Source organism: Dysidea avara, chromosome 13, assembly GCF_963678975.1.
Source record: "Dysidea avara chromosome 13, odDysAvar1.4, whole genome shotgun sequence".
In the NCBI taxonomy this organism is placed as follows: Eukaryota; Metazoa; Porifera; class Demospongiae; order Dictyoceratida; family Dysideidae; genus Dysidea; species Dysidea avara.
In genome coordinates this window covers 14,197,784-14,213,358 of record NC_089284.1, presented here as the reverse complement: position 1 = coordinate 14,213,358, position 15,575 = coordinate 14,197,784, and the positions used below count along the sequence as shown (strand labels likewise).

General features: G+C 37.0%; 1 protein-coding gene and 1 long non-coding RNA gene across 3 annotated transcripts; one reads left to right on the top strand and one right to left on the bottom strand.

Moving 5' to 3' along the window:
- Positions 1-955: 955 nt before the first annotated feature.
- Positions 956-14,347, bottom strand: LOC136243323 (cytochrome P450 20A1-like). Its single transcript, XM_066034851.1, has 8 exons — positions 14,330-14,347; positions 11,225-11,397; positions 8,260-8,405; positions 7,624-7,791; positions 7,309-7,506; positions 2,178-2,362; positions 1,938-2,114; positions 956-1,484 (listed from the first exon to the last, which is right to left on the bottom strand). The coding sequence occupies exons 2-8, from the start codon at positions 11,385-11,387 to the stop codon at positions 1,235-1,237; spliced, it is 1,287 nt and encodes a 428-aa protein (XP_065890923.1). The 5' UTR covers positions 11,388-11,397; positions 14,330-14,347; the 3' UTR covers positions 956-1,234.
- On the top strand, positions 2,854-5,625 carry LOC136243326 (uncharacterized). 2 transcript variants are annotated; one of them, XR_010694845.1, is made up of 4 exons: positions 2,854-3,106; positions 4,505-4,840; positions 5,262-5,354; positions 5,411-5,625. It is a non-coding gene; the product is annotated as an uncharacterized lncRNA (long non-coding RNA). The 2 variants fall into 2 exon arrangements; XR_010694844.1 differs by lacking the exon at positions 2,854-3,106 and having other exon boundaries at positions 4,472-4,840.
- Positions 14,348-15,575: the final 1,228 nt, after the last annotated feature.

The following is a 15,575-nucleotide window of genomic DNA, read 5'->3' as shown; positions in this document are numbered from 1 at the left end:
CAATGTGTTACTATAATGTATGTAACTGCAAATCAAAACATGTGTGTCAACTGCAGCTTGTCTACACTAAATGTGTGCAGATTATTAATGCATTTTTACTAGTGTCGCCAAGAGTTCATAATATTTATGAACTCTTGGTGTCACTGGTTGTGTGGTAAATAAACACCATTTTGTTCAGAGTTCATCAAATTTCAGAGCTTTCTTTGGAGTAGTAACTAAACCATGAACCCTTTCCACATCAAGTCAAGATTTCATATTTTGAGATCTCAGAATATTTAATAGTTCTCTTTATATACACCTTAGTTGTATGGTTGGTAGTATGCCTCGAGCTCAGTAAATTTATAGCTAGCAAATAACCATTTGCCTTCCGTAAGAAATTAAGCCTTAGTTTCCCCAGTTTTGCAGATGAAAACTGCCTAACAATCAAAGAACGCCTCCCTAAACTTTACAAATGTAATTGTCCACGTTTTATGACTATACCATTTTCTATTGCTGGTAAGGAATATGGTTAATTGGTTTTTAACTTCACAAAAATGTACCGACTTTTAGTATACTTCTCACTATCCTAAAGCTTCAAAACTTGTTGTACATTTACATTAAATACATAGTTACAGGCAGAAATAGTACATCATAATATGTAAGTTATCAGAGGTTTTAAAGGAACTGTCAGAACAATCATTGCATAGCAATTCTTCAGCTGATCTTTCATACATATGTAGCTCACTCAAAAGCAACATAAGGCAAACACCCTGTTGCTATTTCTAGCTACTTTTCATTCCAAGAAATTCTATTATTAACATTTCTTTTACATATTTCATATATTAAAAATATAGGTACATTATTTCCATTCTTTCTGTATGGTGCAGATTAATTAATTAATTTTATTTTTTTGTTTGTTAAGGCTTTACAGCACAAGTGCTGAAGGTCTGTAGGACACTTGGTCCTACAGCCTGTTTCAAGTTGTTACATAAAGTGTGTTTGAAAAGTGGAGAATGCTATATACATCAAAATAGTTACACTGGATGATTATCTTTGTACACCCTTGTGTACTGTATATCTCAGACCAATCACAATTTACTGTAGTAACTACTGAGCTCTATGTGTTTGCACAAAAATAAGCTTGTAATTGTGCATGCTCAAATGTTCAATATACAACAGTATATGCCTATGCATCTCAGGAAATAAGGCAAATAACAAACATGGTATATATAGTTTGTTACTGCTGACAATCTGTTTAGCAGTTTATTGAATGAATTTGGAATTTCATCACTTCTTTAGGAGTAGTGACTAAACCATGAACTCTTCCCACATCCTTAGCTTCCCCAACTGGTTTGATAGTAAACTGTTGTAGTAGAATGGTCAGGAATACACTGACTTCAATGTATGAAAAATGATATCCAGGACACCTGCGTGGGCCTTGACCAAAAGGAGCAAATGCCATTGTATCTTTTCCTTGCAAATGGGGACACTGAGTGTGGTCAAATCTGCATACATACATATATAGATACACACATGAATGAAGTCATCACATAGCCACATAAAAATACAACTTCTACAACTTCAATGTATTGACTTCCTAGCTGTACGTAAATTGTCTTGGCAGTGCATGACCATATCTGCAATATTTGGCTTACATGCAGTACAACTGACCTTCTCATCATTATTCACTCTATTGTTTGTGTACCATTTACCTAGCTATCCCCCATGTGTCACTCTTGTGAAATAGCCTTGGAGGATACTTAGTTGTATGATATGTATAAGCCTAAAATATAATAGTAAACCATATTTTGTAATTCTTTACAAAAATGTGTTTAGAGGTTTTCTTTTGCAAAACCTGGTTACATGCATGCATCATAAATGAGCTGTCTATTATTTGCCAGCATCACTTATGAAGTATATATAAATAACTCTATAAAGAGTTAATAAATACACCTTACTTCTCAGCATCTTTCCAGACAGCTTCATTTTTCAAAGACACTCCCAGAGCAACCATAATTGGTGTACCGGCAGGTATGCAGTAACCTCTGGTAACAATATCATCATCAGAATAACGAGCTGCAAAGGTAACCAATGCTGTCAGACGAAGAATTTCGTTTAGAACTTGACGAAGCAGCCTACAGCAGAGATTAATTATGCACCACAAGCAAAGTACATGTGTACATGCAGTTTTTATTTACGTGTTTTGATCATAGACATATTGTTTCAGTTTATCTCCCCGATCAGCTCCTACTTGCTCTTTCATCTCCTTCACCAACTTGTGGTAGATATCTTTATTAAGCATTAGGTGATGAACTGTCCAGTACAGTAAATATCCAGAAGTGTGGAGACCTCCTATCATAAATGTGATGCCATCAGCAATGATCTGTATTGGCAGAACAACATATGATTTGATTTCAGCGATATACCTGTGCAGAAAGCTCTGAGTTTTGAAGTACCACACATAAATGAATTTCATAGTACATACAGATATATAAATATTTTGTAAAAATATTAGTTTAGGGTATAAGATTTTCAATTACTTTATAATCTGCCAAATATTTCAGTATGTGGGTGGATTAAAAGTGCCACCAGTGTTGTAAGTCATGATCATTCATTACATAGTAACTGTTTTAATTACTATGTTACCACAGGAGCCACCATGTAAAACCATTGAATTTTCCCAATCATGCCAATAAGATACTGCAGCCATGCATGAATATTGGTGTACCAGTTTATGCATTTGATCGCTAAGTCAGTTTAGGCAACATTTAACTATGTCATATGATGTCAAAACTGTAACCTCCACAGCGCAACTAGAAGCATATACGGATATATACAAAACTGTCATTTTCAGACGTATACAGAGAATATACAGACAAATACAGAGACGGAGCAAGATGGCAGGCCATATACAGGTGTATAGCTTGCCAATGAATGATGTTACATATACGTGAACGCCTTCTTCTGTTCACATAATTGTGGTCAAGACTGACTGCATTGTGTGAAACGTCATCAGGGGCGAATCGCTATTGTGACAAAGAACCAGCCGCAGCTACTGATTGACTGATGTTCGAGTGGCAGTATGGTGCAGCCAAAGCACAGATGGTAGAAGTGACTGATGTTTCGAGTGAGTACTAGTTTGTATGTACAAATATAACAGCAGTTAGCCGCCGTCCTTGTTGAGCTACCAGCGGCCCAACGGGAAGGAAGAACCGCTGGTTTGCCCACTCTTGGGTAACTCAGGCGCTCTTGTTCACTTGTCCCTTTTATTCTTTTAGTCAATGGGTCAGGAAAAGAGAATGAACAATGGATGAAAAACCATGCGGCTATAGCTACACTCAGAAAGAAAAGAAAGTCTTTGGGTAACATGCTGCCACAAACAGTGTCATGTAGCTACAGTCTCGGTGGACATGGAACAGACTTAAATGCTACAGATCGTATATTAGTTATAATTATTTTCAGTTTATATGAATTTGGTTAGACAATATGAATTCCTAGCCACTCTTTACACAAACTTTAGCTAGTGAGATTTTTTGTGATGTACGAAATATCAGCATCATGTTATTAGTAAATTTGATTCAAGGTGCAAACGTTAGCAGATTCTTAATGGTAGATATCTAGTAGTGGCCCAACACTGCTATCACATAGTAAAACATCTGTTTTTTTGCTGACCCAATGACAAAACAGTGCTCTGGCTATAGACTAGTTGCTCACCGCCAATCCATATATGGCAGCATACTTCATCTGTTGTCTGAAGAGAAAGTGACATGGCCACAACAGACTAGTAGAGTCAATCCAATGGTCCCAGCATAGAATCTAGGCTGGCCTGATTTCTGTGGTCCTGGAACAGAGGTGTAAAAGTCCGAGTGGGTCAATGAGGGTGAATCCATGGCAGAATTAAATTTTGTTGAGTCAGTCTGGCAATGCTCACCCCTTCAAAAAGAACAACAGAAGCTTGCACACACGCAGTAGTATGCATGGGATTGCTTGAGTGTGGGATTGTAAGGGGTCATTCTTTACACGTACTCATAAAATTGTCAATATGCTTTACTTAACCAGTTCTACTCGTCTGGTCTCTTGCGTGGGCATTCTGTGGGATGCTTTGCATCTGTGGGAGCTGGTACAATGTATTGAGAGACCCATCTGTATCAGATAAGTCCCCTACAAATATTTATTATTGTGATATTCCTGTAGTGTGCTTTATTTTAAATCTCTGTACCATGTTATTATAAAGTGCCCAGCTAGTTATTAATATAATAACTACGGTTACAGACAAAAGTGTAACTGTTGCATCTTTGTCTCATCTCTCTTGGGTGTGATGTATGTGACTGGCCTAGCCCAAGCCCAAGACAACATGTGGCCATATATACCCCTTAGCTTTGTGTGTTAATAGTATTGGCAAGAATAAATAATAATTCACTGTATGAATTTTACTTGTGTATACCATGTCCTGTGTACAATATCCTCTACTTATATAGCTGCATGTAGAACGCCAAATGATGACACAAGCAATTTTAACTCTTAGGAAGGATGTTGGTGAGCTGTGAAGTCAGATGACCAACACGAGATTGCATTAAGGGAAAGTCCATGCAGTGAGCCATTACCAATCAGTGTTATTATCACAATTTTTTAATTTACAACAACTTCATAAATATTATAGGTTTTTTGACTGTTATATTCAATTACTTGCTAACGAATTTACTCAAGATGAGAAAGAAAGCTGATGACTATTTTCTTAAGTTGTAATTTTGTCTTATATCTCTAATTTTGTTCACAGAGCAGCACATCGACACTATGACACCACTGTTTACAGTGTCAACCATGAAGGAGTGAGTGAATTGCACAAACAGTTAGAAAAGAGGTGCACATAAACTACAGATAGTCAGATACTGTATTACGCAAGCTGTATTATGTTGACTGCATATGTCCTTTCATAGAAGAATTACATGCAGGAATGGACCTAAGAGAAGAGGGACGATGAAAGTAATCAGGTGTTACACGTCCTACTAACCACTGTGGAGATCTGACAGTATGTGTATATGTGTACCCTATAATAATTGGTGACTATTTTCTTAAGTTGTACTTTTGTCTTATATCTCTAATTTTGTTCACAGAGCAGCACATCAACACTATGACACTATGACACCACCATTTACAGCGTCAACCGTGAAGGAGTGAGTGAATCGTACAAACAGTTAAAAAAGAGGTGCACATAAACTACAGATAGTCAGATACTGTAATATGCAAGCTGTATTATGTTGACTGCATATGTCCTTTCATAGAAGAATTACATGTAGGACATGGACCTAAGAGAAGAGGGACGATGAAAGTAATCAGGTGTTACACGTCCTACTAACCACTGTGGAGATCTGACAGTATGTGTATATGTGTACCCTATAATAATTGGTGACTGTGCACTTATGCAATATAGACTTTGGACTGCCTCCATTTTTGAAATGCTGGAACATTGAATAAAGTATTGAAGGAAAGTGGATATTGTCTACTCCTTTGTAAACTCTGTATGATGTACCTGCTTGGGTTATTTAGTAAGTTATTTGTGCTACATTGACCCTGTGATTCTAGCAATCTTGAATCCTCAAGGTGCACAGGGGCTGAATATCACAACGTGGTACGTGGCATGCAAGATGCGGGTCACATATATGTTTTTATATAGAGCACTCCAAGAGCAGTTAGTTTGAGAGATACCGATGTGAGTAGAGTTATACTGTATGGTTTTGCTAATTTTTATCTCATGCCCCATCAATGACTCCTCAAGTTCAATGCACCTACTCACCTTGAAACTGGCGTTGGTAAGTATATTTACAACATGGAAGTATGAACATTGATGTTAACTATTTGCAGATGAAGAAATGATGTGATTGTTCTCAGTATGAAGAAAGCAAGGATTGGGTAGCTAGTGTTGTGAGTTCTTGCTACACAGCTCAGTGATGATCAGGCAGAACAGATATAACTGAAAATTCATTGACTATGAGGTTGTTTTACCCTTTTTTTTCAGTTTCATTATTGTACAACTGTTTTGGCTCACGTGAAATAGCAACAAAAAATTGAAAGCAACGTCATTAATTAAAAGGGTATTTCGGAAGGGATATGGGCCGTCTTGAGGGCAAGGCGTGGGTCTAGCAGAAGCGTATACAGCCGTATAGAGAGATAGTATGCAACCGTATTGAGGTATGTGTGACTCTGTGTGGGTCTATAATACGATTATACTCGTGACATATACAGAGGTGCCGTCTAAGTTAAGAGTCCAGGTTTGGGACAGACTGATCTACACGTTTGGGTTGACGCTACACATATGTAATCAGTCTTTGTTTATATACGTGTTGTAGACGCTGCTATACTGATCAGTCTATGCCTCTCGTTGCGCTGTGCTTAGTTTAAATGCTAATAATTGACTCCTTGAATTGTTTAGATTGTTGAAGTATGTGTGTATATACATGTTCAATTGACACAAATGCCATAGTTGGATGCATTGATCTAGAAATACACAATACCGTATAGCCTAAATATTTCGAGGGGCAAATATTTTGAGGTTGAGCAATGCTGCTAAAAATAAAATTTTCGCAAATTTGCAAGCACTCCCAAAATGTATTAGACTATATGGAGGCTTAAATATTTCAAGGCTAACATTTTTGCTGATAACCCCCAAAACTGCGAAAACAGCAAAATTTTCCCCCTCGAAATGTTTAGGCTATATGGTAGTTACCCTCTCTGTCTGGTGAATATTTTTGGTGATGCTTTTCATGCTATATAGAATGTATGTAATTGAAACCCGTATAATACAGTGAAATCTTATTAATAGGGCCACCTATGGGACCCACTATGAGTGGCCTTATTAGTGAGGTGGCCCTATTACTGAAAACCTAATTACTGCAACCATAAAACAAAGTGGTCTTATTATCAAGGCTGCAACAAACTAACAACAGGATAGTTACTGCAACAGCTATTTATTATTGACAACAATGGCTGGTAAAAGCATAAAGTTCTGTATTTTGCCAGAATAGTAGATCTAGCCATTAGTAGCCAAATTAAGCACTCAAATTTAGCAGTGATACCTTGGCTTTCATCTAACTTCCTACTCAGCTGGCCCCTTTATTGAGGTAATATTATGTTAGTTTTACCACGCAGTTTGGTCCTACGGTATGTGGCCACAGGCCTTATTAATGAGGTGGCCTTATTAATGAAAATTAAATCAATGTAATAGTATGGAAGATATATTTGAAATTACTGAACCCGGCCACTATAACGAGGTGGCCTTATTACTGAAGTGGAGGTTTCACTGTATTTGCATAATTTAAATCAATAACAAACCTGTTCATCTGAAACACCAGATTGGAGTAAAGAATCAATAAATGGAACACTCTCTTGTTCTTCTCCACTTCGTCTTTTTCTAACTGCTTCTTGCATAACATCCCTGAATTGTTGTGAGTAATCTTTAAACATTTTTTCCCTTTCACTTCCTGGCTTAGGTGGACCAACATGTAGATTCTGCTCCATTTCACCCCAAATCTGCAATAAAATAAGCAAAATATACAATCCTCTTGCAGCCACAGATCTCAACACTGGTGAATGAAATATACACTAAGGCTGAGAATAATAGAAATTTCCTATAACCACAGTATATACCTTCTGATATATGTTAGACATTTTCCGGACCTCCTCATCATCATTGAACATACTTCCATAACATGTCCTTGTAATTCCCTTAAGAGTCATAGTTAAAAATTCCTCCTTTATATCCACAATGTTATTATCATCAAGTTGGGACCAAGTATCAGCAGTTTCATTGGCTATCTATAAAGCAAAAACACGAGCACACATAGATGTATCTCTAGTGTACCATTTAATATACGTATACCGCATACTGCGCATCAAAATAATCATAATTGTGTATCATGTAGATATCATGTAACCTTTATTATACTACAGATTAATGTTTAGCTACACAATTGACAAAAAAATAGACAATGTTATATATCATATTGAACTACATGTACAGTACTATGCTGTTCCTCAAACAAGGCACTCTCTTTAAAAATAAACATGAAACGAAATACAGTGGAACCTCTCTGTAATGGACACTTATAGAATTTTAGGCCTATTTGTGCTAGATTTTCCTCTCTCAGAGGTAAAAAATGTTTGTAGTCAGATCTGTTAAGACAAAATGGTTTGTCCTTACTATAGGGAGTTTGTATTGTAGAGGTACCACTGTAATTATATAGTTCAATTATTTATACACTATATCTAATTCTGTACAGTTACCTTTATAAACATAGGTATATAACTTTCAAGAGATGTTCCTTTTAATGATTCATACAACCATTTTCTTCTATCTTCCCATTCTACTCCATTAGCATAGATTATACTGAGTGGTCCTGTTACTGGCTCAAACAGTGGAACTAATGCTTCTAAACATACAACATTACAGTATATAGCCATTTGATAGTTCTATTATTAATAGCAGAAGTAGGTGTTGTTTAATACAGTTATTTTGGTCAAGTCATAGTTAACATAATTGCACTATAAAGTGTTGAAGTTTAATTTTATCCGCACACTTCGCTGCACCACATACAAATACAATGCCTGCTGTTTCATCATTCAATGTACATACCTACACACTTCAAGTTTCAAATATCTCTATTACAGCTATCCCTTGAGGAAGGCTAAGAGGTAAATTATACTTTAAGTAATAATAGTTTTAAAATTCTTATAATATTTGATCATCCATCAGTACAAATGTTGTTACCACTAAAAGTTATACAGTATAGGTATGTTCACACATGTCAATCTCAGTTTGGGTATAACATATATATACCTTGCATTTCAGTTTGATTACAATCAAATAACTTTTGGCCACAACTAATTACAAAGACTTTTATCTTCTAGATGTTATTAAAGGCCACTGCAAGGCAATCTGTATAAGGAATAAGGGAAATGGGTGAACAACATAGCAAATGGTAAATGACATGCATAAAAATGATAGAAGCTAGAATTAAACTATAGAATGCACCAACCCAGGCCTTCAAGGAACTATAATTATGCAAGGGCAGTAAAATATGGATCAGTCAGTGTCTTTTGACCTAAATCCTTGTTAAGAAATAACACACTCTGTCAGATTAAACTGCATGCCACAGGTCACTATATAAAACAGTACAGTAGTACCGATAAGTAGAGACCGCCCTGAAAATTTCACACGCTGCCCAAAATTCTGCCTTTAAAAATCATCCTAGAGACATTTTACGCAATGAAAATCACCTTTACGGAATACCATATAATATCATTAAATATAACAAAACACTTACAGGTGGCAGAATATAGAATTTTTAAAAATCACTAAAACTAGAATTTTAGTCTCACTGCCTGACTGCCTCACGGACCACAGTCACAAGGATAGAGGCCAAACGAAGCAGTGCACGGCCACCATTTTATGCCACAATATCAAACTCACCAGTGGGATGTGCCTTTTGGGGTTCCAACGAGTGTAGGCCCTCTGCGCCTTGTCTTTTCTTTGATCTTCAATCAGGCTGCTTGTCTTCTTCTTCATCGACTGCAAATCCATACCAAGGCATTAATTTCCGTATCAACACTTTCTTTCAGCAGCATAATAGACGCCAAAGGATTATTTCAGAGCTGGATTTCAGAAGTGTTTCAGTCCCAGTACTACTATAAGAGGTATACCGTATGCAAGGAAATTTTGATGTCAGAAAAATTTGACAAATCGGTTTAATTCCTCAAATTTAAATTCATCAAATGTTTATAAGCGCCTTTAAAAGTACAGGTTTTGTCTACAATTTCTTGATTTTCGTCAACATTTTATTCGTCAAATCTGCTAAAGTGTGAATTTGTCAATTTTTTCTTACATCAAAATTTCCTTGCGTATGGTACTAGCTAGATATCTGCAAGTTTGCAATTGGGATCCTGTTCACAATAGGTTCGTGACCATGCCCATCAATTAAAGGTCTAGGTGGACTAATAGTGATAGAGTATGGAGACCGCACCTCCTTAACAATCTAGCTGTTTACTTAACAGTAAACAAGATGACCTCACCCCTTATTGGTATAGCTTTGCTGCACACCCCTTGGCTGACTCGAGATATACTCTAATACAACAGTCACTGTAATACAACAGTCATAAGTTACATTGTAGTTAGCTGTACTACAACAAAAACTAAACAAACTACTATTTTTTAAAAATGTTAATTTCAAAATGAAGTAGGGATCTATGCAATAAAAAGTAGTGAAACATGAGATGAATGGTGATATTACAGCATAGCTCAGTGGGAAAGTCCCTACTTTGGCATTCACATTAGCTATATATAACAATTATGTTGCTCAATGCCAAAGTAAGGACTTTCCCACTGAGCTTTGCTGTAATATCATCATTCATCTCTTGTTTTACTACCTTTTATTAAATAGATCCCTCCTTCAAATAAGAAACTTTGAGATTTAGAACATATAAGTAAACTCCCAGGAGAGTGGGTAGTAGCAGGTACCTGGGTCTCAAATATTTCAGATAATTATGGCCCAGTTGCTAATGTTTCCTTAATGCAGCTTTATTATGGTGAAAAGGTATAATGTGCATGCATGAGGTATGTACTTGCAAGGAACAATTTTGAGTGGATCCTCCACCGCATGGCTAGTCTCTCCATAACCTCATCATGTGTGCTATCAAGCCTGCGAAGTGGAATTTGGCAGTGCATATACCAGGGGCAGATCCAGGAGCCAGCAAGGGGAGGGGCACAAACAGGCTAAGTTGTAGGTGATTGGGGAGATCCAGATTCTCTTGCCAGTTGCTGCATTTTTGAAGTGGCAAATAATCACCTCTTAGTAGTGTCTCACTGATTTTTGCCATTTTGGCCCTTGAAGATGGTTGTGAAATCTTAAAAGCTGTTAAAAGGCTCCAAACGTCTTAAACAACAGCAACACGATAATTAATTTTAGAGGCGCTTAGTACGCACGAAGGTGCTGTATAACAATTTAACAGCTAGTTTGACATTGGTTTGCTTCGTGAAATTTTAAGTGCTAGTAAAATGTGCATATTTTCATGAGTTTTATAGCTAAACTGATCTTGGCCTGACATAAAGTTTAGTATTTTAATCACAAGTATGGCTGGCTCTTCCACAAGGTGGTGAGAGGGGGATGGGGCATTTGTCCCAAATGCCCCATCCTGGATCCACCATTGTATACATACCACATACACTTTCACACAACCTTTTTATACCACTCACTTGGTCTGTTGGTCAATTTGATGGTATCTTTAAAAGTTTCAGGACTGCAGATACTCACAACTCTTTGCTGACCCCACCAAAATGCAGTAATAGGTTGGCGACCATTTTTGTGTAAGTGAAGTAGATATTCATGTAGACTACCATGTTTGTGTACTTCAACCATGTCACCTTTCCTACACAAGACAGAACATGATGTGCATTAAGTGTTTTCTCTTCTATAAAGTGCTATCTTATGTTTGTTTGCTGTAAGCATATATGTGACTGGGCCTGTGAAATATAGGGCATGTGGGTACATAAAACTGTCCTAATTTTTCAAACTTTCATGACTCATAGCATACATAGCTTATTATGCCATTACGCTATGGCCATGCCACTTCATTGATTTATTAAACACTTCATTAGCTATACAATGCAGATATTCCATTCCAGGACTGAGATATGACCTGCTATATGATGGGGTGTAGTTTGTGTCCACATTCACAGGCCTGGCCACATATAATATAGTAATATGATAGCTCTTTTTTTTTCTGGCAAAAATACTGAACTGGTGGAATTAACCTGAACAGTCAGCATGTATTGATTTCTAAACAAAACTGTTATTAGCTATAATGTACAGCTGGTTAGAAAAGTTATCACTTCATGTCATAATAAGAATCTACACAATTCTTTGCATAGGTGATGTAGCATGTGCATGCATGTATGTGTCATTGTGTGTGAAGGTTAAGTAATATAATATATCACCAAAATCATTGTTTACCATAGTGATGTCTATACCTGACAGGCAGAAATTGCCTTGACATAATCAACCACTGCAAAAAATGTCAAAAAAAACCAACTTATTAGAGTTCGAACCAGGGACCTCCATACCTAACACCCGCATCCTTAACCACTGAACCACTGCTAGCTTGGCTGATCACCTCATTTAATTTCTGTTTTATAAATGAAATTTCTAGTTGAAATCTGCTTATAATCAAACATTTATAATTTCACAGATCTACCAATAGAAGTTCTGGATTGTTCTAGAACATCCTATGTATGTTTATTAGAAATCCTCAAAAAAATGTGCACTCTAATTATTAGAGTATTACAATAATAGTATCAAATATTGAATTAAATCATGCAATGAAATACATTTATAAGTCTGTCTTCAATAATCATCATTGTATCTACAAATAGAAAAGAAGAAATTGAGTAAAAACAAATCTCTAAGTCAGCTATAGGCTGGTTTTAGGGCCTTATAAAGTACAAAAAGAAGTGAAATCCACACAAAAACAGCCAAGCTGTGAAAAATTGGTGCGGCCTTTAGCATTAACATCATAAATTGGCTGCCGCCTTTGATTTCACAACTTTTTCACTGAGGCTTTTTAAGGTCGCACCATTTTTTCACAGCTTGACTGTTTTTGTGTGGATATAATATATCACCAAAATTGTTGTTTATCCTAGTGATGTCTATACCTGACAGGCAGAAATTGCCTTGACATAATCAACCACAGTTCAGTTCACCCATATCTGATTACTATTAATACTTGAAGTAGAGCTAACTATCAAATTTATGGATTTTGTATTTGTCTGTCATGTTGAGACTTTCTCTGTGATCATCCATAAAACAGCGATTGTATCTATTAGTGTACTGCAATGATTAGATACTTTATACTTTCACAAAGGTATGCAAAGTGTGTGTGAAACTTTTACTGTGTTTTATTGAAGCATTGAGTTTGATATTATACAACACTAGCATTGGTACCTGCCCTACGTGCAGGGATCACTTTATAATAGCAACCAAGACGTGTAGATCTAGAGGCTTGCTGCTGAGTGGGTCTCATTCCTTAGAAAAATAAGCCAAGAAAGCAGTACTTGATATCCAACATTTTCTCTCTAAGTGAGGATAGTGTAGTGTAAATGAAGTACAGTGTAAATGAATTAAGTACTTGGCTCCCCAGATACGTAATAGCAAAAGGCTCACTGCTTGTAAGAAGGCCTACAGAGTAGTCCCAGTTTACATATTCCAGTGAAAGAACTAAGTCAGTATGTCGGCGACAGCAATGTTAAGACCACTCAGCTACACACTATTTACAGTGGACAACCACTAGTTTTATTGTTGGCTTTTTGAGCAGTTCATTTCAGCTCAAGGACATACAAGTTAATCTGGAAAGGATAGATGCTGACTCTTCTGCATTGTTATTCCTTGCAAGAAGAGGAAACCCTCAAGATGTTTAATTTCAGGGGGAGAATGCAACTAACTCTACTGAAACTCTAACAAGCCTTCAATGCAGTTTAATTTATTTATTTTTACACAGGACATAGCAGTAGAAGAGGGCAGTTAATTAACACAGTTACAACTGGTTTAGGTGAAAACCCTACTATTCAGACCTCAAGTACTGAGCTGTACACCTGGACTAGATAGGCCTCCTCAGATTGTAGCAGAGTCTCGGGACTTTATCAAAGTGCACTTGGTAGAGTAAGGGATCAGAAAGAAGTAGTCATATAGTGTCTAAATGGATCAGTAACGTAAGCAGAACTTAAGCTGTTATGCATTGTGGCATGTATGTTGTAACACCTCAGTCTCCGCAAGCAGTTTTTTGAGGGTATCATGTTTAACTTCAAGATTGGCTCCTCATGGTTTTAGAAACCGAGGCGAATGTTAGTTGTGGCAATGATTGAACATAATGGTAATTGTATTTGGAGGGACATCTAAGTACAATCACCTACAGTGATTGCTTGTGTGAATGAATGGATGAGTGCTTCATGGGCCCTTTCTAGTGGGGACAAATGCTAGACCTTCTGTCTAGCTTGTATGGGTATGTAGGTCCCCACTAAATAGGGGTAAAAACCCTGATCATTACTTTGGGATTAAGACATGGTTAGCTTGAAGTCACGTGATCTCACATGATAACCAGATTACCAATGGTCTATTGTTAACATTCCAAAGTCAACGGCACGTCATCCAACTTCTAGTACATTACCCCCTATTCCTGTGATTTGGAGACACTGGAGAGAAGTTAATAATAATGAATGAATGAATAAAATAAATTAAATAAATAACTAGACTAACTAATACATAAATAATGTTTGAGAAAACTACAAGGCCTAAGGCTTAACACTCACCAGGAATGGAATCCATGTTGAACAAAGAGGCGATTGTATAATGGGCAGGAGTTTTCGTGGAGGTGATAGAAAACGTACGACTATTCTATTTAACGCTGATCAAAACAGCTAGCACGTGATGCCCACTACAATGCAGTTAATTGACCAGACGGATTCAAACAGCGATTTAGACGAACGAACTACTGTCTGATCATTTGTTTTTGGAATTGTTGCCAGCTGGCACACCAAGTCTCAAGTCGTCATGCCAGCTGCCAGTGGATGCACTCCACGCAAAGGAAAGTAATCAAGGCGGCCACGCCCAACACCATGCCAGCTGCACAAGACCAGGAAAAAGATTAATAGCGGTATGTTTGTTTGTATTATTTTGTACTTACACCTGGCTTACTAGATTGTAGTTGGCTTGGCTACCTCTGGTGTTTGTAAATGTATTGTAAAGAGCGTATGTTTTCTTGTATGTTTGCCTTCTCCTGGCTTATGGATAGCTTGGCTGTCTCCCTTTATTGGCTTGCATACAGTTTTGTGTATCATCTGCATTGTATCTCCTGTATTGTGTATCTGCTATTACTGTACCATTGCCATACCACTGTAAATGTAATTTCATCTTGTAGTATATCATGTTATCATTTTAGGACATATGGCCCAGCTCATATTTTTTTTAAAAAGGTAAGGTAACAGTGTCTAGTGAAATACCCTGTTTCTTTTACCATTGATGTCTGCTCTTGGAAACTTCAGCAGCCATGCATATCTTAATCCAGTACCCTGATTCATCCTCATTAAACATTATAATTTTAGCACTGTTTAATGGATGTATAAGCTTCATTGCTAGCAGGTATGCATGACTCATGAGATACAATACCATAGATATGAGAGCATACACTTGCACCTCAACTTATGAGAATCATGCAGGAGGGGTGGTGACAATGCGTTATGTGGTCTTCCATGGTCGGGTATTGAATAAAACGTAATAGTAGCAGGCCCTCACAATTATAATTGCATATATCACTTATGTTTACTGTATGTGCATCTTTTTCATCCACACACACTGTGCTGGTACATCCTCACATCTCCATGGTCGGATGATCACTGATTGTAATTGCATACTAATACATCCCTTATGTTTATGTGCCATTCAATTCCTCTAGAATTGTATTACTATGCATCTTTTCTACCTGCACACACTGTGTTGGCCATGCACTGTTTGTACATGCCCATTAGTAGTGCGATTGTACTTGGTTGTATTTGCCCC

What these genes read in the sequence shown, in the direction of transcription:
- LOC136243323 (XM_066034851.1), bottom strand. Translation starts at nt 11,387, where the DNA reads ATGGTTGAAGTACACAAACATGGTAGTCTACATGAATATCTACTTCAC. An exon ending in TATGTCTATGATCAAAACAC is followed by an intron (nt 2,115 to 2,177) that starts GTAAATAAAAAC and finishes TCTCTGCTGTAG; the next exon opens with GCTGCTTCGTCAAGTTCTAA. An exon ending in GTCTGGAAAGATGCTGAGAA is followed by an intron (nt 1,485 to 1,937) that starts GTAAGGTGTATT and finishes GTATGTATGCAG; the next exon opens with ATTTGACCACACTCAGTGTC.